Source organism: Loxodonta africana, chromosome 17, assembly GCF_030014295.1.
Source record: "Loxodonta africana isolate mLoxAfr1 chromosome 17, mLoxAfr1.hap2, whole genome shotgun sequence".
NCBI classification, from domain to species: Eukaryota; Metazoa; Chordata; class Mammalia; order Proboscidea; family Elephantidae; genus Loxodonta; species Loxodonta africana.
Genome location: NC_087358.1, coordinates 70,781,144 through 70,807,537, shown reverse-complemented (window position 1 = coordinate 70,807,537; position 26,394 = coordinate 70,781,144). Strand labels below are relative to the sequence as shown.

General features: G+C 41.9%; 1 protein-coding gene across 1 annotated transcript in view; it reads left to right on the top strand.

Moving 5' to 3' along the window:
* Positions 1–23,847, top strand: part of EBPL (EBP like) — a 79,190-nt gene extending 55,343 nt beyond the window's left edge. The window contains exons 2-4 of the mRNA XM_064270160.1: positions 14,484–14,553; positions 19,152–19,290; positions 20,274–23,847. Of these exons, the coding sequence (XP_064126230.1) occupies positions 14,484–14,553; positions 19,152–19,290; positions 20,274–20,514 (450 nt within the window). The 3' untranslated portion in view covers positions 20,515–23,847. The remainder of the gene's footprint in view (positions 1–14,483; positions 14,554–19,151; positions 19,291–20,273) is intronic.
* Positions 23,848–26,394: the final 2,547 nt, after the last annotated feature.

Genomic DNA, 26,394 nt, shown 5'->3' with positions numbered 1-26,394 from the left:
TCTTGGGATTCATCGGTTTTCGCAGCCTGTGAGCAAGTGCCCTGCCCTCTGACCTCCCAATCCTGGGTTCACCAGTCCCTGTGGGTGTGTACATCAGGAGAAGCCTCTAGCCTGACCCACAGATTTAGGATTTTCCAGCCTCTACAACCGCATGAGCCATTCCTTTATATAAATCTCACTATATAGATATCTAATACAGTTTACTGTTTTTTTTTTTTCTCTAGAGAAGCCAGCCTAAGACAACAAGGTATACCCCAAGACCATGGTCCCCCGCCCTCAGCCAAGTAACTTGGTCTCTCGGGGAATTTGGATATGTCTGTGAGGCTCCTATGACTTTGCCTTGGTCAATTTGCGTGGCCTTCCCCAGTATTACGCTTCACCAAAGTTACCGCTTATCTACTATCTAGTTAGTGGTTTTCCTCCCCAACTCTCCCCTCTTTCGTAACCATCAAAGATTGTTCCTTTCTGTGTAGAAACCTTTTCATGAGTTTTTATAACTGTGGTCCCATATGATATTTATCCCTTTTGTGATTGACTTATTTCACTCAACATAATGCCCTCCAGATTCATCCATGTTGTCAGATGTTTCACAGATTCAACATTGTTCTTTATTGTTGCATAGTATTCCATTTGTGTATGTACCGTAGTTTGTTTATCCATTCATCTGTTGGTGGGCACTTAGGTTATTTCCATCTTTTTGCTATTGTGAATAGTGCTGTAAAGAACAAGAATATGTCTATCTGTGTGACGGCTCTTATTTCTCTAAGATATATTCCTAGGAGTAGGATAGCTGGATTGTATGCTATTTCTATTTCTAGCTTTTTAAGGAAGCGCCATGTCGTTTTCCAAAATGGTCAAACTATTTTTCATTCCCACCAGCAGTGCATAAGAGTTCCAATCTCCCTGCAGCCTCTCCAGTATTTGTTATTTTCTTTTTTTTTGATTTGTGCCAGTAATGTCGGGGTGAAATGGTGCCTTATTGTAATTTTGATTTGCATTTCTCTAATGGCTGGTGATCAGGAGCATTTCCTCATGTGTCTGTTAGCTGCTTGAATGTCTTCTTTGGGGAAGTGTCTGTTCATTTCCCTTGCCCATTTTTTGATTCGATTATTTGTCTTTTTGTCATAGAGGTATTGGATTTTCCTGTAGATTTTAGAGATTAGACCTTTGTTGGGTATGTAATAGCCAGAATTTTTTTCCCAGTCTGTAGCTTATGTTTTTATTCTTTTGGTCAAGCCTTTCCATGAGCATAAGTGTTTAACTTTAAGAAGATCCTAGTTATCCAGCTCATCTTCTGGTGTTTGTGTACTGTTGGTTATGTTTTCTATCTTATTTATGCCTTGTATTAGGTTCTCTAGCATTGGTCCTATTTTCTCTTCTGTGATCTTTGTAGTTTTTGGCTTTGTATTTAGGTCTTTGATCCATTTTGAATTACTTTTTGTATGGTGTGAGATATGAGTCCTGTTTCATTTTTTTTTTTTTACAGATGAACATCCAGTTTTGCCAGCACCATTTGTTAAAAAGACTGTCTTTTCCCCATTTGATGGACTTTGGGCCCTCATCAAAGATCAGGTAACTGTAGGTGGATGGATTTACATCTGGGTTCTCAATTTTGTTTCATTGGTCAGTGTATCTTTTGCTGTACCAGTACCAGGCTGTTTTGATTACCAGAGCTGTACAGTAGGTTCTGAGGTCAGATAGTGCAAGGCCTCCTACTTTCTTCTTCTTTGATAGTGCTTTACTTATCCACGGCCTCTTTCCTTTCCATATAAAGTTAATGATTAGTTTTCCCATCTCATTAAAGAATGCTGTTTGTGTTTGGATCAGGATTGCATTGTATTTGTAGATTGCTCTGGTTAGAATTGACATTTTCACAATGTTGAATGTACCTATCCATGAGCATGGTATGTTTTTCCATTTATATAGGTCTCTTGCAGTGGTTTTGTAGTTTTCTTTGAATAGGTCTTTTACATTCCTGGTTAGATTTATTACTAAGTATTTTGTTTTTGTAGAGGCTATTTTATTATAAATGGTATTCCTTTCCTGATTTCCTTTTCATCATTCTCTTTTTTGGTGTATAGGAACTCAACTGACTTTTTAATGTTTATCTTGTATCCTGCTAGTCTGTTGAATCTTTCTCTTAGTTCCAGTAGTTTTCTTGTGGAGTCTTTTATGTTCTGTATGTGTAGTAGTATATCATCCACAAACAGGGACAGGTTTAATTCTTCCTTAGCAATTTGGATGCCGTTTATTTCTTTTTCTTGCCTTATTGCTCTAACTAAGACTTCCAACACAGTGTTAAATAGGAGTGTCAATAAAGGGTATCCTTGTCTTGTTCTCATTCTCAGAGGGAATGTTTTCAGCCTCTTTCTGTTGAGAATGATATTGGTTGTTGGCTTTGTATAGATGCCCTTTATTATGTTGAGGAATTTCCATTCTATTCCTATTTTATTGAGAGTTTTTATCAGGAATGAGTGTTGGACTTTATCAAATGCCTTTTCTGCATTGATTGAGATGATCATGTGATTCTTTTATTTATGTGGTGGATTGCATTGATTGATTTTCTAATGTCAAACTGTCCTTGCATACCTCATATGAATTTCACTTTGTCAGGGTGTATTATTTTTGGGGTATGATGCTGAATTCTATTGGCTAGAATTTTGTTGAGAATTTTCGAATCTATATTCATGAGAGATATTGGTCTGTAATTGTCTTTTTTTGTGGTGTCTTTGCCTGGTTTTGGTATCAGGATTATGCTGACTTCATAGAGTGAATTTGGAAGTATCCCTTCCTTTTCTATGTTCAGATATAATTTGAGTAGTACTGGTGTGAGCTCTTCTCTGGATGTTTGGTAGAATTCTCCAGTGAAGTCATCTGGGTCAGGAGTTTTTTTGTTTTTTTTTTTAATTACCTTTTCAGTCTCTTCTCTTGTTGTGGGTCTGTTCAGATTTTTGATCTCAGTTTGTGGTAGTTTAAGTCAGTAGTGTGTTTCTAGAAATTTGTCCATTTCCTCTGGATTTTCACATTTGTTTGGAGTATAGTTTTTCATAGTAATCTGTTACGATCCTTTTTATTTCAGTTGGGTCTGCTGTAATGTCCCCTCGTTTCATTTCTTATTTGGGTTATTTGTGTCCTCTCCTGTTTTTCAGTTTGGCCAGTGGTTTGTCGATTTTGTTGATCCTTTCAAAGAACCAACTTTTGGTTTTGTTGACTTTCTATTGTTTTTCTATTCTCTGTTTCATTTATTTCTGCTCTCATTTGTCTTTATTTCCTTTCTTCTGGTGGCTGTGGGCTTCTTTTGCTGTTCTCTTTCTACTTGTTTGAGCTGTATAGCTAATGTTTTGATTTTGTTATTTTTTGATGTGTGCATCGATTGCTGTAAATTGACCTCTGAGTATTGCCTTTGCTGTGTCCCAAAGGTTTTGGTGTGATGTGTTTTCCTTCTTGTTTGAGTCTAGGAATTTTTTTATTCCATCTTTGATTTCTTCTATAACCCCGTAGTTTTTAAGCAAGGTGTTATTCAGTTTCAACTTTTTCCTTCCTCTTTCTGTTATTAATTTCTACTTTCATGGCATGTGATCAGAGAAGATACTTTCTATTATCTCAGTGTTTTGTATTTTGTTGAGGGTTGCTTTGTGGCCTAAGATGTGGTCTATTCTGGAGAACATTCCATGTGTGTTGGAGAAGAATGTATACTTTGCTGCTGTTGTGCGGAGTGTTCTATATAAGTCTTTGAGGTCAAGTTGGTTGGTTGTGGCCTTTAGATTTTCTTTGTCCTGTTGAGTTTCTTTCTAGATGTTTTGTCCTTTACTGAGAGTGGTGTGTTGAAGTCACCTACTGTTATTATTGAACTGTGAATTTCTCTATTCAGTGCTGTTAGAGTTTGTTTTATGTAATTTTGTAGCCCTGTCATTGGGTGCATAGATATTTATTATGGTTATATCCTTCTGGTGGATTGTGCCTTTAATCATTATATAATGTCCTTCCTTGGGCAGTATAGGACAGGGGTCCAGGTATCTGCACCAGTGCCACTTGGGGGCATGGTACTCAGTGTGCAGTGGACATGGGCAGGAGGAAAGGAAGAGGATGTGATATGTGAGAGAAAGAAGACAGTGAAACAGAAGTAGAAAAAAGCAAAAAAAAAAAGTAAATGATGGTGCAGTGGGATTCGGCGCTTCGGGGCGGGCAGACCTGGAGAGGCTGTGTGCTGGTGGCTCTCTCACCAAGCTTTGTGGCATGCTTGTTGAGAAGGGGTGTGAGTGTCACATGGGACTAGGTGGGCAAGATGAAGGAAAGGAAGAAAGGAAAGAGAGAAATAACAACAAAAAAACCAAAAAACAGAAACGACAACAACAAAAATAGGATGCTGAGGGAGCGGGCCACTGGGGGCCAGGCAGAATCAAGGTGGCAGCAAGCTGGTGTCTGTCATGCCAGATGGCACGGCATGACCCCTCACAAAGGGCAGAGGCAGCACAGGGCCTAGGTGGGAGGGAGAAGGAAAAGGGAGAAGAGGAAGGAAAGAAAAAGGAAAAATATGACACTGAGGGAGCTGGCCTATGTGCCAGTGGCTTTTGAGCCAAGTGGTGCAGTATGGCCCCTTGAGAAGGGACAGGGACAGCACATGGGGCTAGGTGGGTAGAAGACAGGAAAGGATGGAAGGGAGAGAAAGAAGAAACAAACAAAAACAATAACAAATAGGGTGCTGATGGAGCTGACCAGTGGGGGTGGTACGGACCTGGGGAGGTGGTATGTTGGTGGCTCTCTAGCCAAGCGGTACAACACAGCCCATCGAGAAGGGGCCTAGATACCTCACAGGGATAAGTGGGCAGGAGAAAGGGAAGGAAAAAGGGATAGAGAGAAGAAATGAATAAAACAACAACAACAAAAAATTAAATATGGCACTGAAGGAGCCAGCTGGTAGGGGCAACACTGACCCAGGGAGGCCATGTGCCAGTGACCCTTTAACTGAGTGGTGCAACATGGCCCATCAAGAAGAGGCAGGGCAGTGCACGGGGCTAGGTGGGTAACAGAAAGGAAAGGAAGGAAGGGAGAGAGAAGAAACAACAGCAAAAATATGGTGCTGAGGGAGCCAGCCAGTGGGAGTGGCACAGACCCAGGGAGGCCATGTTCCAGTGGCTCTGTAGCTGAGCAGTGCAGCATGGCCCTTCAAGAAGGGGCAGGGATGGCACACAGGGCCAGGTGGGTGGGAGGATGGAAAGGAAGGAAGGGATAAAGAGAGAAGAAAGAAACAAACAAAAAACCCAAAATATGGTGCTGAAGGAGCTGGCCAGTGGGGGTGGCATGGACCCAGGGAGGCCATGTGCTCATGGCTGTCTAGTTAAGCAGTGCAGCACAGCCCACACAGCCTGTTGAAAAGGGGCAGGGAAAGCACACAAGGCTAGGTGTGTGGGAGAAATGAAAGGAAGGAAGGAAGAGAAAAGAAATAGAAATAGAAAAAAAATGGTGGTGAGGGAGCCAGCCAGTAGAGGCGACACGGAACCGGGGGGTCCATACTGGTGGCTCTCTAGCTGAGCGGTGCAGCACAGCCTGTCGAGAAGGGGCAGGGACAGCACATGGGGCTAGCTGGATGTGAGAAAGGAAAGTAAGGAAGGGAGAGAGAGAGAAGAAACAGAAAAAAAAGTGGTGCTGAGGGAGCTGGCCAGTGGGAGTGGCACACAACCAGAGAGGCTGTGCTAGTGGCTCTCTAGCCAAGCAGTGCAGCACAGCCCATTGAGAAGGGGCAGGAATGGCACACAGGGCTAGCTGGGCATGAGAAAGAAAAGGAAGGAAGGGAGAGAAGAAATAGAAAAAAATGGCACTGAGGGAGCCAGCCTGAGGGGTGGCATAGAGCCAGGGAGGTTGTGCTGGTGGCCCTCTAGCTGAGCAGTGCAGCACAGCCCATAAAGAAGGGGCAGGGACAGCACATGGGGCTAGCTGGGCAGGAGCAAGGAAAGGAAGGAAGGGAGAAAGAGAGAAGTGACAGAAAAAGGCAATAATAAAAAAAATTTTTTTTTAATTTTAAAAATGGTACTGGGAGAACTGGGCATTGGAGTTGGGGTGGAGTCACTTGGCAATGAGCTGGTGTCTCCCTGGCTGAGTGTCCATGGCCCATTGGAAAGCAGCAAAGGCTGCACAGAGGGAAGAAGTGTGGAGGATGGGAGAGCATGTATCCCTGGTTACCGGGTGCACTGTGTTGGGAACTCCATGAAGTTGCTTTCCTGTACTCCCTGTCTGCGGTTCTTGGTGGCTGTAGTCCAAGATGATGAATCTGTGCCATGTTAGCTGGTAAGGGACCTCCGATCCGTGGCTTTCCTCATTCTCTGTCAGTTTCTTATTCCATTCAGTGCTCAATCGAGTTCTTTATCCCTTCATTTGGCACTTGGGTTCCAGGGTTAACATTTGTATCTGTTTTACTTAGTTTTTTGGGTATTTGCTGCAGAGGGACAGCATGGTGCTTCTATCTATAGTGCCATGTTGCCTCAGCCCCTCCCAACACCCTTTCTTGATGAAAACCCCAAGATTGGAATAGAAGGGAAGTTTCTCAGTATGATTCAGGACATATATGAAAAGCAAACATCCAGCATTATACTTAATAGAGAAAGATTGAAAGCTTTCCCATTGAAACTGGGAACAAGACAATGGTGCCTGCTCTAACCTCTTCTATTCAATATTGATTAGCTGTCCTAGCCACAGCAATAAGACCAGAAAAACAAGTAAAATTTATTCAGATTTTGGATAAGAAGAAGTAAAACTATTTATATCCACAGATGACATGATCCTCTGTACAGAAAATCTCAAAAAATCCACAAGAAAACTCTAGAGCTAATAGAGGAATTTAGCACAGTTGCAGGATATAAGGTCAACAAACAAAAATCAGTTTGGTTTCTATACACCAGCAATGAGAAATCAGAAAGGGAAATTAGGGAAACAATTCTATTTACTGTAGCATCTAAGAGAATAAATACCTAGGAATAAATTTAAGCAGGGATGTGAAGGACTTACACAATGAAAATTATAATATACTGCTGGAAGAGATTAAAGAAGGCTTAATTAAATGGAAAAGTCTTCCATCTTCATGGATTGGAAGACAAAATATTTTTAAGATGTCAGTACTACCCAAAATAATCTATAGATCAATGCAATCTCAGTAAAAATTCCAAAACCCTTTTTTACAGAAATGGAAAAGCCGATCATCAACTTTATATGGACTGTCAAGGGACCCCAAACAGCTACAACAATGTTGAAAGAGAAGAACAAAGTAAGAGGACTCATACTTCCTGATTTTAAAACATATTATAAAGCTACAGTAATCAAAACAGCCTGATACTGGTATAACAACAGACACACAGACCAATGGAATAGAATTGAGAAATAGAAGAAAATAGAAAGAAAAATAGAGAAAACCTACACAAGTGATTTTTTACAAAGATGCTAAGTCCATTCCATGTGGTAAGAAGAGTCTCTTCAATAATTGATTGAAGACTGGGAAAACTGGATTTCCACATGCAGAAAAATGAAACAGGATTCATGCCTCACACCATACACAAAAACAAATTCTAGATGGATTAAGGACCTAAATGGGAAAACCAAAACCATAAAATTCTTAGCAGAAAGTACAGGGGCAGGGGTATCAGGCCTAACTTATAATAATGGATTATCTAATAAAATAACAAAAGCACAAAATAAATAAATGGAGCCTCATAAAAATTAAAAATTCTGTTCTTCAGAAAACTTCACCAAAAAAGTGAAAAGATAAGCTACCTACTGGGAGAATATCTTTGGAAATCATATCCAATAAGAATCTAATAATCAAAATGTACATAAAACTTTGACAACAACAAAAAGACAAACACCCAATTATAAAATGGGTAAAGGGCTTGAATAGACATTTCACTAAAGAGAACATTAAATGGCCACCAAACACATGAAAAGATGTGTCATTAGCCATCAGAGAGATGCAAATCACAACCACAATGAGATACCATTTCACTCCCACCAAAAAAAAAAAAAAAAGTCAAACCCGTTGCCATCGAGTCGATTCCGACTCATAGCGACCCTACAGGACAGAGTAGAATTGCCCCACAGAGTTTCCAAGGAACACCTGGTGGATGGCTAATTTCACTCCCACAAGAATGACGTTGAGGACAGAAATGACGCCAGAGACCACACCATGGAATTTTGCAAAACCAGCGACTTATTCATTGGAAATACATTTTTTCAAGAACATAAATGGCAACTGTACACGCGGAGGAAACCCTGGTGGCATAGTGGTTAAAAGCTACAACTGCTAACCAAAAGGTTGGCAGTTTGAATCCACCAGGCACTCCTTGGAAACTCTATGGGTGGCAGTTCTACTCTGCCCTATAGGGCCGCTATGAGTCAAAATTGACTTGACAGCAGTGGGTGTGTGTGTGTATACATGTGGACCTCACCTGACGGAATACACAGGAATCAAATCTGTGAAAAGAGACAGTGGAGATGCTCAATATCATCAGTCAGAACAAGGCCAGGAACCGACTGCAGGACAGACCGCCAATTGCTCGTATGCAAGTTCAAGTTGAAGCTGAAGATAATTAAAACAAGTCCATGAGAGCCAAAGTATGACCTTGAGCATATCCCCACTGAATTTAGATACCATCTCAAGAATAGATTTGACACGCTGAACACTGATGACCAAATACCAGATGAGTTGTGGGATGACATCAAGGACACCATACATGAAGAAAGGAAAAGGTCATTAAAAAGACAGGGAAAAAAAAAAAAAAAGACCAAAATGGATGTCAGAAGAGACTCTCAAACTTGCTCTTGAACACAGAGTAGCTAAAGCAAAGGGAAGAAATGATGAAGAACAGAACATTTCAAAGGGGACTCAAGAAGACAGAGTGAAGTACTGTAATGAAATGTGCAAAGACCTGGAGATAGATAACCAGAAAGGAAGAACACACTAAGAACTGAAGAAAAAAATTCAAGCGCCGAGTTGCAATATTGAAGGATTCTATAGGCAAAAACTGAACAACTCAGGAAGCATCAAAAGAAGATGGAAGGAATACACACAGTCATTATACCTAAAAGAATTGGTCAACGTTCAGTCATTTCAAGAGGTAGCATATGATCAGAAATCGATGGTACTGAAGGAAGAAGTCCGAGCTGCACTGAAGGTATTTTTGAAAAACAAGGCTCCAGGAACTGAAGGAATATCAATTGAGATGTTTCAACAAACGAATGCAGCGCTGGAAGCCCTCACTCGTCTATGCCAAGAAATTTGGAAGACAACTACCTGGCCAACTGACTGGAAGAGGTCCATATTTATGCCCATTCCTTAGAAAGATGATCCAACCAAATGCAGAAATTATGACACAATTTCATTAATATCACATGTAAGTAAAATTATGCTGAAGATAATTCAAAAACATTTGCAGCAGTACATCGACAGGGAACTGCCAGAAATTTTTTTCAGAAGAGATGTGGAAAAGGGATATCGTTGCTGATACTACATGGATCTTAGCTGAAAGAGAATACCAGAGAGTAGTTTACCTGTGTTTTATTGACTATGCAAAGGCATTCAACGGTGTGGATCATAATAAATTATGGATAACATTGTGAAGAATGGGAATTCCAGAACACTTAATTGTGCTCATGAGGAACCCGCACATAGATCAAGAGGCAGTTGTTCGAACAGAACAAGGGGATACTGCGTGGTTTAAAGTCAGGAACGGTGTGCACCAGGGTTGTATCCTTTCACCATACCTATTCAACCTGTATGCTGAGCACATAATCCAAGAAACTGGACTATATGAAGAAGAAGGGGTAATCAGGATTGGAGGAAGACTCATTAACAACCTGCGCTATGCAGATGACACAACCTTGCTTGCTGAAAGTGAAGAGAACTTGAAGCACTTATTGATGAAGATGAAAGACTACACCCTTCGGTATGGATTACACCTCAACATAAAGAAAAAAATCTTCACAACTGGACCAATAAGCAACATCATGATAAATGGAGAAAAGATTGAAGTTGTCAAGGATTTCATTTTACTTGGATCCACAATCAACACCCATGGAAGCAGCAGTCAAGAAATCAAAGATGTATTTCATCGGGCAAATCTGGTGCAGAAGACCTCTTTAAAGTGTTAGAAAGCAAAGATGTCACCTTAAGGACTAACCCAAGCCATGTTATTTTCAGTCACCTCATATGCATGTGAAAGCTGGACAATGAATAAGGAAGACCTGAGAAAAATTGATGCATGTGGATTACGGTGTTGGCGAAGAACGAACAAATCTGTCTTGGAAGAAATACAGCCAGAATGCTCCTTAGAAGCGAGAGTAGTCACACTTCATCTCACCTACTTTGGGCATATTATCAGGAAGGGCCAGTCCCTGGAGAAAGACATTGTCTTAGTTATCTAGTGCTGCTATAACAGAAATATCACAAGTGGATGGCTTCAGCGAACAGAAGTTTATTCTCTCACAGTCTAGTAGGCTATGAGTCCAAATTCAGGGCATCAGCTCCAGGGGAATGCTTTCTCTCTCTGTCGGCTCTGGAGGAAGGTTCTCGTCATCAATCTTTCCCTGGTATAGGAGCTTCTCAGCACAGGGATCCCAGGTCCAAAGGACACGCTATGCTCCTGGTGCTTCCTTCTTCGTGGTATGAGGTCCCCCGTCTCTCTGCTCACTTCTCTCTTTTATATCTCAAAGAGATTGACTTAAGACACAACCTAATTTTGTAGATTGAGTTCTACCTCATTAACACAACTACCAGTAATCTTGCCTCATTAACATCATAGGGGCAGGATTTATGACACAGAGAAAAATCCTGTCAGATTACAAAATGGTGGACAATCACAATACTGGGAATCATGGCCTAGCCAAGTTGGCATGTATTTTGGGGGGACACAATTCAATCCATAACAGACATCATGCTTGGTAAACACAGGATCAATGAAAAACAGATAGATTTACACAGTACAGTGGTGGGTTAAACATAGCAATGATTGTGAGGATGGCACAGGACCAGGCAGTGCTTCATTTTGTTGTACGTAGGGTTACTATGAGTTGGAACCAACTCGAAGGCACCTAACAACAGCAACAGAATGTCTAAGATAAAAATAAAACACTAAGAAAAGAAAATAACAAATGTTTACAAAAGATGTGGGGAAATTGGAACTACTATCCATTGCTTTTGGAAAAATAGTACAGTTGTTGTGGAAAACAGTGTGCGGCTCCTAAAAAAACTAAAAATGGAACTACCATATAACCCAGCAATTCCACTGCTAGGTATACATCCAAAAGACATGAAAGCAGGCACTCAAACAGATATTTGTACACCAATATTCATTGCAGCACTATTCACAATAGCCAAAATGTGGAAACAAACTAAATTCCCATCAAGGGATGAACAAATAAAAATGTGGTACATATGTACAGTGGATTACTACTCAGCCAGGAAGAGAAATGAAGTTTTGATATATGCTACAATATGGGTTGAGCAAATAATCCGAGAAGCTGGACTATATGAAGAAGAACACGGCATCAGAATTGGAGGAAGACTCATTAACAACCTGCGATATGCAGATGACACAACCTTGCTTGCTGAAAGTGAAGAAGACTTGAAGCACTTACTAATGAAGATCAAAGACCACAGCCTTCAGTATGGATTACACCTCAACATAAAGAAAACAAAAATCCTCACAACTGGGCCAATAAGCAACATCATGATAAATGGAGAAAAGATTGAAGTTGTCAAGGATTTCACTTTACTTGGATCCACAATCAATACCCGTGGAAGCAGGAGTCAAGAAATCAAAAGACGCATTGCATTGGGTAAATCTGCCGCAAAGGACCTCTTTAAAGTGTTGAAAAGCTAAGATGTCACCTTGAAGGCTAAGGGGTGCCTGACCCAAGCCATGTTATTTTCAATCGCATCATATGCATGTGAAAGCTGGACAATGAATAAGGAAGACTGAAGAAGACTTGACGCCTTTGAATTGTAGTATTGGCGAAGAATATTAAATATACCATGGATTGCCAAAAAAACGAACAAATCTGTCTTAGAAGAAGTACAAACAGAATGCTCCTTAGAAGCAAGGATGGCGAGACTGCATCTTACATACTTTGGACACGTTGTCCAGCGGGATCAGTCCCTGGAGAAACACATCATGCTTGGTGAAGTACAGGATCAGCGGAAAAGAGGAAGACCCTCAAGGAGATGGATTGACACAGTGGTTGCAACAATGGGCTCAAGCATAACAATGATTGTAAGGATGGTGCAGGACCGGGCAGTGTTTCGTTCTGTGATACGTAGGGTCACTGAGTCTGAACTGACTCAACGGCACTTAACAACAACAATATGGGTAGAGCCTGAAGTCACTATGCTGAGTGAAATAAGTCGATCGCAAAAGGACAAATATTGTTTGACCTCATTTATGTAGGAAATCCTGGTGGCCTAGTGGTTACGTGCTATGGCTGCTAACCAAAAGGTCAAGCAGTTCAAATCCATCAGACACTCTTTGGAAACTCTATTGGGCAGTTCTACTGTCCTATAGGGTCACTATGAGTCAGAATTGACTCAATGCCAACAGGTTTGGTTTTGGGGGTTTTACTTATATAAAAAGACAAGAACAGACAAATGTATAGAGAACAAAGTTTATTAGTGGTTGCCAGGGGCAGAAGGAAGGGAAGAAGGGAGTTTTATTGCTTATGGAATACTGACTGTTGGTTTATGGTGCTGGAAATCTTACGTTGATTAAGGGTAGGGTTGCACAGCTGATTACTGAAAATAATATCAATAAGTTTTATACCTGTAAAAAGCTGAATTGGCAAAAATGTGGTAACTATATTTACAACAATGACTGAAAAAAGAAGAAAACAAGTAGCTGCTGAGGCTGCTTATGTACAACCAAATACTTCATGAGATTTAGTTCCTTGGTTTGGAGGTTTAGCATCATGGTTTCATGGGACATCCCAGTTAATTGGCCTAATAATGTGTTTAGCAGTTCTGTTCTACCTCCTAGTTTGTTGCGTATTGCCTGGGTCTTAAAAGCTGGCAGGCGGCCATCCAAGACAAGACAGTTGCTCTCTGTTTGCCTGGAGCAGCAGAGGAAGTAGGAGAGTGAGGAATAAAAAAAAAGGAGAGTGAGGAATAGGAGGAGGAAATGGAACATGTGGCTAACTGCCTCCACGAACTACTGCCTCCTTTGCCATGAAACCAGAACTAGATGGTGCCTGGCTACCACCACTGACTAATCTAACCGGGTTCACAGTAGGTGATCCTGGTTTGAATGGGAGCAAAATGAAGAACACATCTCAAATTCTTAAAAATGGCCAGACTAACTGGACCACCTGAGACCAGAGGACTCCCTGAGATTATCGCCCTGAGATACTCTTTAAACCTTGAACCAAACTATCCCTTGAGATCATCTTTTATCAGAAAAGCAGAATGACACTCCAAAGGCATCACCCATTAGATCAGTGCTTTACTGAAAAAAATCTGTATCAGTCCAGTGGAGCCCTCGTTGCTCATTGGTTAAGAGATCGGCTGCTAACCAAGAGGTCGGTGGTTCAAATCTACCAGCCACTCCTTAGAAACCCTGTGGGGCAGTTCTGCTCTGTCCTGTAGGGTCACTGTGAGTTGGAATCAACTTGATGGCAATGGGTTTGGTTTTTTTTGGTTTATGAGTCCAGTAGATCAACATTTAATTCAAAGCAAAGTTGAGGAGATAAGCGGGCAAGGAAACTAAAAAAAAGAGTACTGGAAATGGAACAACTGGAATACGCTAATGAGAGTGTTGACACAATGTGAAAAATGTAACTAATGTCATTGATCAATTTGTGTGGGAAGTGTCAAAAGGAAACCCAACTTGCTGTGTAAACTTTCACCAAAAACACAATATTATTAAAACAAACAAACAGTAGTTTAACTTAACTGGTAAAGAATGTCTGCCTTGAGCATTGTGCTTTTTTGAGATCTATCTATATGGGATCGAACTGACAACAGCAACTGGAGCAATTAGATAGGAAACTTAGGGGATAGTGAGTTTATGTTAAAGGGGGAGGAACACTTGGAAAAGGAGGGTGAGAATGGTTGTACAACTCAAAGAATGTAATCAATGTCATTGAATTGTACATGTAGAAATTGTTGAATTGGTGTATGTTCTGCTGTGCATATTCTCAACAATAACAAAAATAAAATAAATTATTTAAAAAAAAAAAAAACCCTACGGAGCACAGTTTTACTCTGACATATGTGGGATCACCACGAGTCGGAGTCAGCTTGACTTGGCAACTAGTTATATGAACATACCTATTTATAAGGTCCAGGTATCTACTCCCCCTGCGGGTCGCACCCCATGGGGTTGTGTGGGGTACGTTCTTTGAGAGCCTTGACTGGGGCAGGGGTGCAGGGGATGGTGCCATAGAATGCAGTGTTTCTGTGCTGCCATTCTGTGATGCTAAATTAGAGCGTGTTTTTGTTTTCTTCTTTCTAGGAGGGCGCTTTTGTCTACTTGGCTCTTGTGGGAAACGTTGCTGATTCCAGTGGCTTGCTTGCTTCATTGTGTAAGTAATTAAAAACGTTTGCCACTTGAAATGTTTGAGGAGATCAAGTGCAAGTGTTGCCATCAGTTAAATGTGCAACTGTACCACGTTCAGTGTGATTCCATTTATGTGAAATGCCTGGAATAGGCACATCTTCAGAAACAGAAAATAGCGGTCACTTAGGACTAACGGGGGGAAGAGGCGCTGGGTGGTGCATCACTTAACAGGTTAAGGCACTCGGCTGCTAACCAAAAGGTTGGAGGTTCAAGTCTACCCTGCATTGCCTTGGAAGAAAGGCCTGGTGATCTACCTGTGAAAAATCAGCAATTGGAAACCCTGTGGAACACAGTTCTATCCTAACACGCGTGGGATCGCCATGAATCAGAATTGACTTGTTGCAGCTGGTACTGGTAGGCCAGGGGAAATGGGAACTGACTGCTGATGGGTGTGGATTTCTTTTAGACCAATGAAAATATTCTAAAATTAGATGGCGGTGATGGCCCCACAACTCTGTGAATATACTAACAACCATTGGATTTACGCGAAGCAGGGGAAGGGTATATTGTGCAGGAATTATATTTCGATGAGGCTGTTTCATTTATATATATATGTATATATAAATCTGTCTGTAGTGAGTGCAGTTTGAAGGGCTTTTAGTATTTAAAATGAGTGTTTTTCATGCTTTTAATATCAACTTTTTTTTCATTGTATCTATCTGTAATCATGTAGATAATTTCCAAAATCTTCCTGCTCTGCAGAGCTACTAACTAGCCTACAGAATTTCCCCCATCTTCCTCACGCGCTGTAAATCAGTCCACCTTCAGCCAGTTAGTATCGACTACCGGCCGCGTACTGTTGTCGATGCTGACAAATAAATAAGCCCTGCAGTAGGGTCTTTTGCCGCTTTTATAAATGGTCTTGCTCAGGAGAGCTTCTTTTCTGTCTTGTACTGACAGCCTGCATTGTTTTCACAATTCTGAGCTGATCTGTCCTGCAGGATCAGTGAGGTGCTCCTCGTCTCCACCCATTACTAGCTGCTGGCCATTGACTGACTCATGGAGCCCCCCAACGTGTGTCAGAATAGAACTGTGCTCTGTAGCGTTTTCAGTGGCCAGTTTTTTGGAACTAGAACACCAGACCTTTCTTCTGAGGTACCTTTGGGGAGACTCGAACTTCCAACATTGCTGTTAGCAGCCGAGCACATTAACCGTTGGCACCAAGAGGCTCCACTAGTGTTAGGGAAAATCTTCTAGAGAATTGAGTCAACTACAGTTAGTGCTTCTAAAAACAAAACACTTTATTTTTGTCGTCTTTGATGCCTCCCAGGGTCCAGTCAGTAGCCACTCAGGGAGTCCAAGCCTCTGAGACTAGAGTCAGGCCACTTGGATTTCAGGGGGTGAGCTGAATGCAGCTGTGTAACTTTTTGGCGAGCAGGTCAAGCTAATCTTTGCGTGCCAGTTGTCGGCAAGCCCCGGAGGCCGAAGGCCCCAGCCTCAGTGGACTCCTCCATAGTGAGGCCCCTGCCCCGAGCCCTTTGTCAGAGGCTGTGCGGAGGCCTCCTGCCCTGACCCCTGCCCAGCCCCAGACACTAGTGAGACGCCCACATTTGGCTCAGTCCCACGAAATGTGAATGTCTCTCGTCGTCTTTATAAATCATCTGCTCATTTACATTTTCACTTTAAAGAAGCGAAAACTCATTTAATGGAGGTGTCCCCTATTTTCCTGAAAGTGAAAATCTCATAGATAATGTAAAGTAGTGCTTCTCAGCCTTTGAAGTGCATGCGTCGCCTGGGAGCTTGTTAAAGTGCAGATTCTGGTGCAGGTCTGGGGCAGGCCTCCCAGATGTTGCTCTCTGGACCGCCTTTGATTCTCCAGGATGCAGAGCCAGGCTGTGAACTTACCAGAAAAGCCAACACCTGTTGCCGTTGAGTCGAATCCAAGTCATGGCGGCCTCGTGTGTTACACAGTAGAACTGCTTCGTAGGGTTTTCTTGGCTGTAAGCTTTACAGAAGCAGATCTCCTGGCCTTTCTTTTGCAACACGGCTGAGTGGTTTGAACCGCCATCCTTGCAGTTAGTAGATGAGTGCAACCCATTTATGTCACCCGGGGACCTTGCTGTGAACATTAAAAAAAAAAAAAAACTCGTTGCTGTCGAGTCAATTCCAACTCGTAACTGTGAACATTAGGCAGCCTTTTATCACCTCCTACCCTTCGTGCAAGAAGCCCTAGTGGTGCAGTGGTTAAAGCACTCAGTTGCTAACCAGAAGGTAGGCAGTTCGAGCTTACCAGCTGCTCCATGGAAGAAAAGACCTGGTGACCTGCTCCCGTAAAGATTACAGCCTAGGAAACCCTATGGGCAGTTCTCCTCTATCCTGAAGGGTTGCTGTGAGTGGAATCGACTTGCCAGCACACCACAACAGTGACAACCATCTCCACGCTCTGTGGGAAACGGCACAAGGGCAGCTCATGTAGTGGAAGCCTTCAGAGCCCTTACTTTCCATCTGTTCCCTCTAGCCCACTGCCTAAGTCTGCTCATCAGCCACCTACAAATGATAGTAACTTCTTCAGCAGGCCCTTTAATGCTCCTGCTTGCCGGTTAATTCTTTAAGTGTTTAACAAAGAGTTGGTCAAAGTTGATCAGGATGCTCCCCCCACCCCTGACTGGCTTCTATGCCTTTGACGAATTGCCTGCCGTTTCAGACACACCATGCTGTCTTAGCTCTAGGCCTTTGTACATGCTCCTCCCAGTTTAGGAGCCACCTCCTCCAGGAAGTCTTCCCTGATCTACTGAAACCAAAAATCAAATCCGTTGCCATCAAGTCAGTTCTGACTTACAGCATCCCTACAGGACAGAGTAGAACTGCCCCATAGGGTTTCCTAGGCTGTGATCCTTACAAAAGCAGACTGCCACATCTTTCTCCCATGGAGCAGTTGGTGGGTTCAAGCTGCCAACCTTTCGGTTAGCAGCCAAGCATTTAACCACTGTGCCACCAAGGCTCCTTCTGATCCGCCTAGCCTAGTTTAAGTGCCACTTCCTCCAAGCCCCATGCTCTGTTACCATCCTCACAGCATTTACGCCATTGTTTGAACTCACAGACTGTGGGCCACTTGTGGCTAACTCTGTGTCCGAGTCAGCGCTGCAGTCTCCAGGCCTAGCATAGAGCCTTGTGGTGCCAAAGAAGAATTTGTTGAATTAAACAATGAATGAATGGAGCTATACATATACATATTTTAATGTCTAAATACCTACTGATTCTTTTATGCCTAAATCATTGGCATTTTACCAAATGATACTTTCTTAGATATTAGATGCACTAGCTGGTACACTTCGCCTATTGTATGTGTATTTCCAGTTAGGGGAAACGAACATTTATTTTCAATATTACGTTGTTTTCTAGTTGGTACAGATGTTTGAGAGCACCTCGGACAGTCGGGTAAAGACAGGCCAGATGGCTGTGCTGCGCCTGTTGTTTGTTTCTGGCCCTTCACAGACTCTTCTCTCAGCTTGTGTCTTGTGTGGTAGCTCAGTAAATGGCTATCCTGTTTATTGGCTGTTCTTGCCCTCAGGGCGGCCTTTTCTTTAGAAACATTCTTTGCCTCTAACCCCAAGGGATCCTTCCTCTGGCCATTAGGAGACTGGAGCTTTGTACTGCTCAGATCAACAAGATGACGCAGCTAATTTCTGACCCATCATACCTTTTCCAAAGAATGTGAGAACTGTGCTTAAAGAGAGAGAAGAGATGGGGTCTTTGGTTTCTTTCTCTAATCGTTTGAGAAAAAAGAAAGAAAGAAGGGAGAAGAATAGCCTCACTAGTGGATGGCCCTCAGTCAAGCTCTAAAAAGACTTTCTGACCTCATGGAACTTTCTAGAAAAAACCAGTCTAATACAGAGCTGTAACATAGGGTGTGCTTGCTCTGCGTCAGCACAACTGAGTCTTCGTGTGGTTGCTGTTGTTAGTGAATCCCAGGCTCTGTCATCTCCCTCCTCTCCCGCTGCCTCCTCAGCACTCAGCTTCTTGTCAGTTATCAACACACATGTGTTTCGTATAAACATTTCCTTAATAACAGTTTCCCCACATCTAAATTATGTTTATAGATGTTATATTGAAATTTTGAAGTAAGGACTTCTAATGTATTTACTGGGAAAGTTATGAAAGATTGTCTTTGCAGAGTCAGACTATGTTGAATTAACTTAGAATCCCACTAGTTATCGTGAAAAGAGAAGGGGTGAAGAGGACACATTTGTGAAAGTACTTTGGAAACTATAAATTATTTAACAAGTATAAACCGTTGCCGTGGAGTCAATGCCAACTCATAGCGACCCTATACGACAGAGTGGGACTGCCCCATACTGCTTCCAATGAGCACCTGGCGGATTGGAACTGCCGACCTTTTGGTTAGCAGCCATAGTTCTTAACCATTACACCACCAAGGTTTCCTTAACAAGTATAACATGATGCTCTTAGTCTCCGGGCTTTTCTCACCTTCCACTAAGTCATCGTGAAGACTGCAGACAGTGGCACCTTTCCTTTCCATGTCCTTAGGGGGAAAAGGGCCATTTCCACTGGCTATCATAGAAGTGATTGGCCGGTGAGTCACAAAATGTTTTTTGTTTTTAGGGAAAGAATATGGCCAAGCTGATGCAAGATGGCTTTATTTTGACCCGAACCTTGTGGCTGTGGAGCTTCTGACTGTTTTCCTGGATGGGTCTCTGGCATTGTTCCTCGTTTACGCCATTGTCAAGGAGAAATGTTATCGGTAATGCCCGTCTCCTATCCTGCCGAAGGGAGAAATGTTTACTGTCCTGACGCTAAGTGACTTTTGGAGTAGGCTGTGACTACATTTATTTGTTAGATAAAAAGTAGAGTAGAAAATGAGAATTGTTTGATATTAGTAAGGGTCATGGTGCCACCAGGTTAATTTTAACTGTTCAAAATAAAAAAAAAAAAAATGTGAAATGTGATTTTAGTAATAACCCACCCATTGCTATCGAGTCAATTCTACTCATAGCGACCGTATAGGACGTCCCCATAGGGTAGAACTTGCCCGTAGGGTTTCCAAAGGCTGTCATTTTTGCGGAAGTAGTTTGCTGTGTCTTTCTCTCGTGGAGCAGCCGTTGGGCTGGAGCTGCCGGCCTTTTGGTTAGCAGCCAGGTGCTTTAACCACTGCATCACCAGAGCTCCTTTAGTGATAACAGTGCCGGACAATTTGACACCAAGGAATCCCTGGGTGGTGCATTTAATGTGCTTGGCTGCTAACCAAAAGATTGGAGGGTCAAGTCTACCCTCAGAAGATGCCTTGAAAGAAAGGCCTGGCCATCTACTTCCCAAAAATCAGCCACTGAAAACCCTGTGGGCTACAGTTCTACTCTGACATACATGGGGTCACCATGAGTCAGAATCAACTCAATGGCAACTGGTGGTGGATTTTAGAGAATAAAACAGCAGTATTTCCAACCTTTTTCACCAAAAAATAACTCTAGAAAACGTCCGATCCACTTGGCACAAAGTAAATTCTCTAGAAAAGGGAGTGTTGCTTCTCCAAGAAAACCGTGGGTCTTCATGGATTAAATTTGACTTGCCCCAGTGGGAGCACCACCAGGAGCCCTGAGGTCCACCTTCAGAGAGATTTTCCATAGTGAGACTGTGTCGAGGCTGCCATTAAAGAAAAGATGTCATGATTCAGCGTGCAAAGCTGTGCGAGGCGGGCAGTTTCATCTCTTTTTTCTTTCCATCTAACAGGCATTTCATACAGATCACCCTGTGCGTGTGTGAATTGTATGGTGGGTGGATGACCTTCTCCCCAGAATGGCTTACGGGAAGTCCCAACCTCAACACCAGCAATTGGCTCTACTTTTGGGTATATCTGGTATTTTTTAATGGTGTGTGGGTTCTGGCGCCAGGACTGTTACTGTATCAGTCATGGGTAGAACTCAGGAAAATGCATGACAGGGAAACCTGTTTGGGGAAGAAGCTTCACTGAATTTTCAAAACCATAAACACTATTTATTATCTTGCTTTATGAACCAGAATGACTCTAGCCTTTTTGTTTGGCCAAAATGTAATACAGTCCAGTTTATACTTTCTTTTTATAATGTTGTTCCTGAACAGCCTATTTCAGATTGATTGTAAGGTGGCAAGATTTTATATCTTTTTTTCCAGTTAAATGGAAATGTAGGGGGAAAATAATCCATTTTAATTTGTAATAATAGCACATTTAATTGTACGTTTTAATGATGTCATTAATTGTTCCATATTAATAAAGCCAATTTATTCTAGAATACTCTAGAGACTGTTACTTTAATTTTTTATCCCAAAGAACATGTTATTGCTTCATCTTTCAATCATCTCACTAGTTTTTTGGTTTCCAAAATGAAATCGGAAGTGGAATAAATGATTGTATTTTACATTTGTACTTTTTCATCTTTGTGAACCCGATAAAAAATGGTAATAGTAGGGACTTGAGAGTGAGCTAATCCTTATGGGTAAACATTTGGTCTTCACACAGCAAACGTCTGATTTATACCTGTCCCTTTTCACGGAGGAGGAGTGGAGAAATTGTACAGGAACACACAGCACATATGATAAAAAAAAAAAAAAAGGACATCAGGAAGCAGGAGCAGAGGGAAATGAGGGTGAGAAATAATCAGATAAAGGTAAAATTAATATGCAAAATGTACAGCGTTTGCATTTGAAGCACAAATTGGGCACTACCTTCAGTACCAAGAGGGAAACATGACCAAATGGTGTTCATAAAACACTAGTTTTGGGACATGACTATAGCAGCTCTGTGGTGGTTGGGAAGCCCTGGTGGTGCAGTGGTGAAGAGCTCGGCTGCTAACCAAAAGGTTGGCAGTTGGAATCTACCAGCCACTCCTTGGAAACCCTATAGAGCAGTTCAACTCTGTCCCGTAGGGTGACTACGAGTCAGAATCCACTCAACGGCAACAGGAAACGGGATGGGGGTTGGGGTGGAGGTACTCACATTAACTTATTCAATACTTGCTGTCTTAGTTATCTGGTTATCTAGTGCTGCCACAGGCAGATGGCTTTAACAAACAGAAGTTTATTCTCTCACAGTCTGGGAGGCTAGAAGTCTGAATTCAGGGTGCCAGCTCCAGGGGAAGGTTTTCTCTCTCTGCCAGCTCTGGAGGAAGGTCCTTGTCGTCAATCGTCTCCTGGTCTAGGAGCTCCTCAGCTCAGGGACCCCAGGTCCAAAGGACATAACTCTGCTCCAGGCACTACTGTCTTGCAGGCATGAGGTCTCTGTCTCTCTGCTCACTTCTCTCTTTTATATCTCAAAAGAGGTTGACTCAAAATACAACTTCGTCTTGTAGATTGAGTATTGCCTTATTAACATAACTGGCTCTAATCCTGCCTCATTAACATCCTAGAGGTAGGATTTACAACACATGGGAAAATCACATCAGATGACAAAATGATGGACAACCACACGGTACTGGGAATCATGGACTAGCCAAGTTGATATACATTTTGGAGGGACACAATTCAATCCATGACACTTGCATTTGGCTATAAACTCACAGCTATATATATGTGTGTGTGTGTGTGTATACACACATATATACATATATATATATATGGCACTGGGTTTATGATAAGGATGCTACAGAACAATCAAGAGGGTGATCTTTTCAGTGAATGGGTCCAGACCAGTTATGTATCCATGTGAATCTTGACCCTTACCTCATATCATATACAATAACAGATTCCAGGTGGATTGAGAGCTAAACAGCAAAAGCCAGACAGTAAAGTTTCAAGAAAACATTTCTTAAAGAGGACACAAAAAGCACCAACCAAGAAGGAAAAGATTAATAAATTCACTACATTTAAAGTAAGTACTTCTCTTCGTCAAAAGCCACCTTTAAGAGAATGGAAAGGGAAGTCAGAGATTAGAAGATATTTTCACTACGTATAACTGACAAGACTCATCCCAAATAAAGAACTTCTGTAAATCAATTAGAAAAAGACAGGCAATCTGATAGAAAAGTTGACAAAATATTTGAATAAACACTTCACAAAAGGAAATATACAAATGACCATTATCAGAGAAATGCTAACTAAAGCCATAATAAGATACTATTAGATACCTACCAGAGTGGCTAAAAATGAAAAGACTGACCATGCCAAGTGTTGGTGAAGATGTGGAGCAACTGGAACTCTCATACACTGGTGATGAAAGTATAAAGTGGAAAACTTTTGAAATAATTATTAAAACTGAACAAGTAAAAAAAAAAAAAATTTTTTTTTTTTTTTACGTGCCCTATAAACCAGTAATTTAACTCCTAGGTATATAACTCATAGAAATATCTACTAGGTGCACCGTAATGCCAGCATTATTCATAATAACCAAGAACTGGAAACAACCTAATTTGATAAGTTGTGGTATACACATAAAATGGACTATTGCTTCTGGGTGGCACAAACAGTTTGTGCTCAGCTACTGACTGAAAGTTTGGCAGTTCAAATCCAAACAGCAGCACTGTGGAAGAAAGGTCGGGTAATCCACTTCCATAAGATTACAGCCATTGAAATCCCTGTGGAATGCAGTTTACTCTGACCCACATAGGGTCGCCAGGAGTTGGAACTAACGTGACAGCAATGAGTTTGGTTTTTCTGGTATACACCCATGAAAATAAACTCATAATAACGTGGATGAATTCCACAGACAAAATAACGAAAGAAGCCAGACCAAAAGAATACATACTATATGATTTCATTTGTATAAAATTCAAAAACATAAAAGTAATCTATGCTGTTAGAAATCAGGGTAGAGGCTGCCTTTGGGGAAGAGGGTGAGTGTAGGGATAGGAGAGGTCAGAGGAGGCTTCTGAGATGCCAGTAATGTTCTGTTTTTGTAATTTGGGTGGTATTCATTCAACTGTACACTTTTGAGTTGTGAGCTTTTCTGTGTATATGTTTGTTCTGGGTTGAACCATCTCCCCAAAAAGATACATAGCAAAAAAGAAAAACCAAACCCATTGCCATCGAGTCAATTCTGACTCACAGCAACCATTTAGGACATAGTAGACCTGTCCCATAGAGTTTCCAAGGAGCGCCTGATGGATTTAAACTGCCGACCTCTCGGTTCACAGCCATAGCTCTTAACCACTACACCACCAGTGTTTCCCGGTACCTGTGAATATGACCTTGTTGGAAATTGAGTCTTTACAGATGTTATTAGTTGATATGAGGCCATACTGGAGTAGGGTGGGTCCTAATCCAGTTTGAGTGGTGTCCTATAAAAGACAAGAGTCACACAAGAAACAATGTCCTGTGAAGGTGGAGGCAGAGATTGGAGTGATAGCCCTACAAGCCAAGGAACGCCAAGGATTTCCAGGAAGCACCAGAAGCTGAAAGAGAGGAGGAAGGATCTTCTCCTAGAGCCTTCAGAGACAGCATGGCCCTGCTGGCATCTTAATTTCAGACTTCTAGCCTCCAGAACTGTCAGACAATAAATTTCTGTTGCTGTAAGCCACCTAGTTTGTGGTATTCTGTTACAGTACTCTTGGAAACAAATACAGTGCTAAGCTTCAATTTTAAAAGTTTATTTAAAAAAAAAAAAAAAAGCTGGTTCGAAGACCTGAAAACAGTCTTGGATGGGTCCTCCTGACGAGGACTCTATATCCGTGGCAACAGAGTCAGTACAATTGGGGCTATTTTTACAGAGCTCTCGGTTGTGCCGAAGGTGGGCTGCCAGAGGGAGAGCTTGTAAAGCCTATCCTCAAGGACTACGTGGCATGTGTCCTGTACTTTTCTCAAAGCTGATGTGGTTCATCTAGGGGTAAACTGAGAGCAGAGAAAACTGGATGGGCTGCAAATCCCGTGGGCAGTTCTGAAAATGTGTTTTCTGTCAGCCGAGTTCTTGCTGTACCGAATGGGAGAGAAATGGGAATTACAGACTGATGGGAACTTGGAGTACAGATACACTCTGCTGCCAGACGAGGACAGATCTGAATCTTTCAACCATTAACTGAGTCAGAAGAAGCACTGGCATCCCCTTAGGAAAGTTAAGGAGCCTAAAATGTCACTGTGAACCGAAGCCCATCTTTCTGTCACAGGCAGGTGGGAGCAAAAGGAGATACTTAATACTGTATTTGGTTGATTCTAAGATACGTTTTTTTTTCACTTTTTTAGAATTGGGATGCATTTTACAGTTCATGCGTCATATTTGAATTGGCAGCATTTCTTTCAGACAATATGATGGGTCTTATGATTGGCATCTTACATTCGATTAAATAAGTCACTACACTAAGTGTTGTTCCCCCTTCAAGCCTCTCAGTCCCGGGTGGTACGAACAGTTAACGAACTCAGCTGCTAACCAAAAAGTTGAAGGTTCAAGTCCACCCAGAGGTGCCTCAGAAGAAAGGCCTGGTGATCTATTTCCAAAAAATCAGCCGTCAAAAGCCCTGTGCAGCACAGTTCTACTCTGACACACATGGGGGTGCTGTGAGATGGGATTGACTTCATGGCCAATGACGGAGGTTTTTAAGCCTCTCAATACCTCCAACTATCTGGAGGTAATGTCCCGTTTGAATGTATTTGAAAAGTCTGAATTTTGCTCAGAAGCTTAAGGCTAACTTACTCTAGGGCCCCCGTGCCCCTCCACTTTTGTTGCCTGAAAGCTGGCCTTCGGAAGCATACTTCAATGAATATACAAAATGGTTTACACTTGATTATCAGTTGCTTATATTATAGGTAAATGGATTCCTGAGAACAGCCCATCTCTCCCCATTATTATAAGTTGCCTTTGCAAACTCTTCCTTTCTAGATAGTGTTGAGGAAAATGTCAACACAATGCCATCTAAAATCAGAGTCCAAATGCTGGCAAGTCCTTGTATTTAATTATGTCAACACTACAGCTCCTGAAGTATTAGTATTGAGGCTCCAAGAAAAGTCTCCAGGTTGCAATATGAAATTGTAAATATAGAAACTTTATCAAAGAAAGACTTGATGGAAACAAAAATGCAAAAAGTTTGGAAAGGAATCCTTTGTTTTTCTTTAGTCTAAAATTACTATTAAAATCCAGGAGCCCTTTTTTTGTTTGTTATGAAAGCTGCCGTTTGGGTCTAAAGATAAATCATGTATAAAGAGAATAACTGGGCAAAGGGTTTCGTGGAAACGGTTGACTGTTGCGATCCTTAATTTTAATCAAATGCCCGCAAAGTAATAGGCAGCATCTGGCAGGCCTCCCTCAACCCACTTCCCTTCTAGAGGTTTCGTTGTTGTTCGTTGCTGTCAACTTGACACCTGACTCATGGCGACCCCATGCACAATGAAAGGAAATGCTGCCTGGTCCCGTGCCATCCCCATGATCAGTTGGGGATCAGACCATTGTGATGTACAGGGTTTTCACTGGCTGGTTTTCTGAAACTCATGGCCAGACCTTTCTTCTTAGTCTTCCCTAGTCTGGTCTGCTGAAACCTGTTCAGCCTCGCAGCAGCAACACACAAGCCTCCGCTGACAGAGGGAAGGCGGCTGAGCCTGAAATGTGTGGGCTGGAAATAAAACCAGGTCTCCCTCCTGGAAGGCGAGAATTCTAAGGCTCTGTGCCTTCTTTTCCCCTCTGCACTGCCTCAAGCCCTGCCTCAACACCCCCACAGACTCCAGACTTTACAAAATCTGACTCCCGCCAATACTTTAGGAAATAAGTCAGATCCATTCATTAAGATGTTAATATCTGATAATGGTTTGGTTTGACGCATTACCTTTCCTAAATGTATTTGTATTAAAATTTTTATTACACAATTAATACATGTTCATTGCTGAAAAATACAAAATTCAGGTAGGCAGAAAGAAAACTTACCCACAGTATCACCAGAGAGAAACACTATTAGAAATC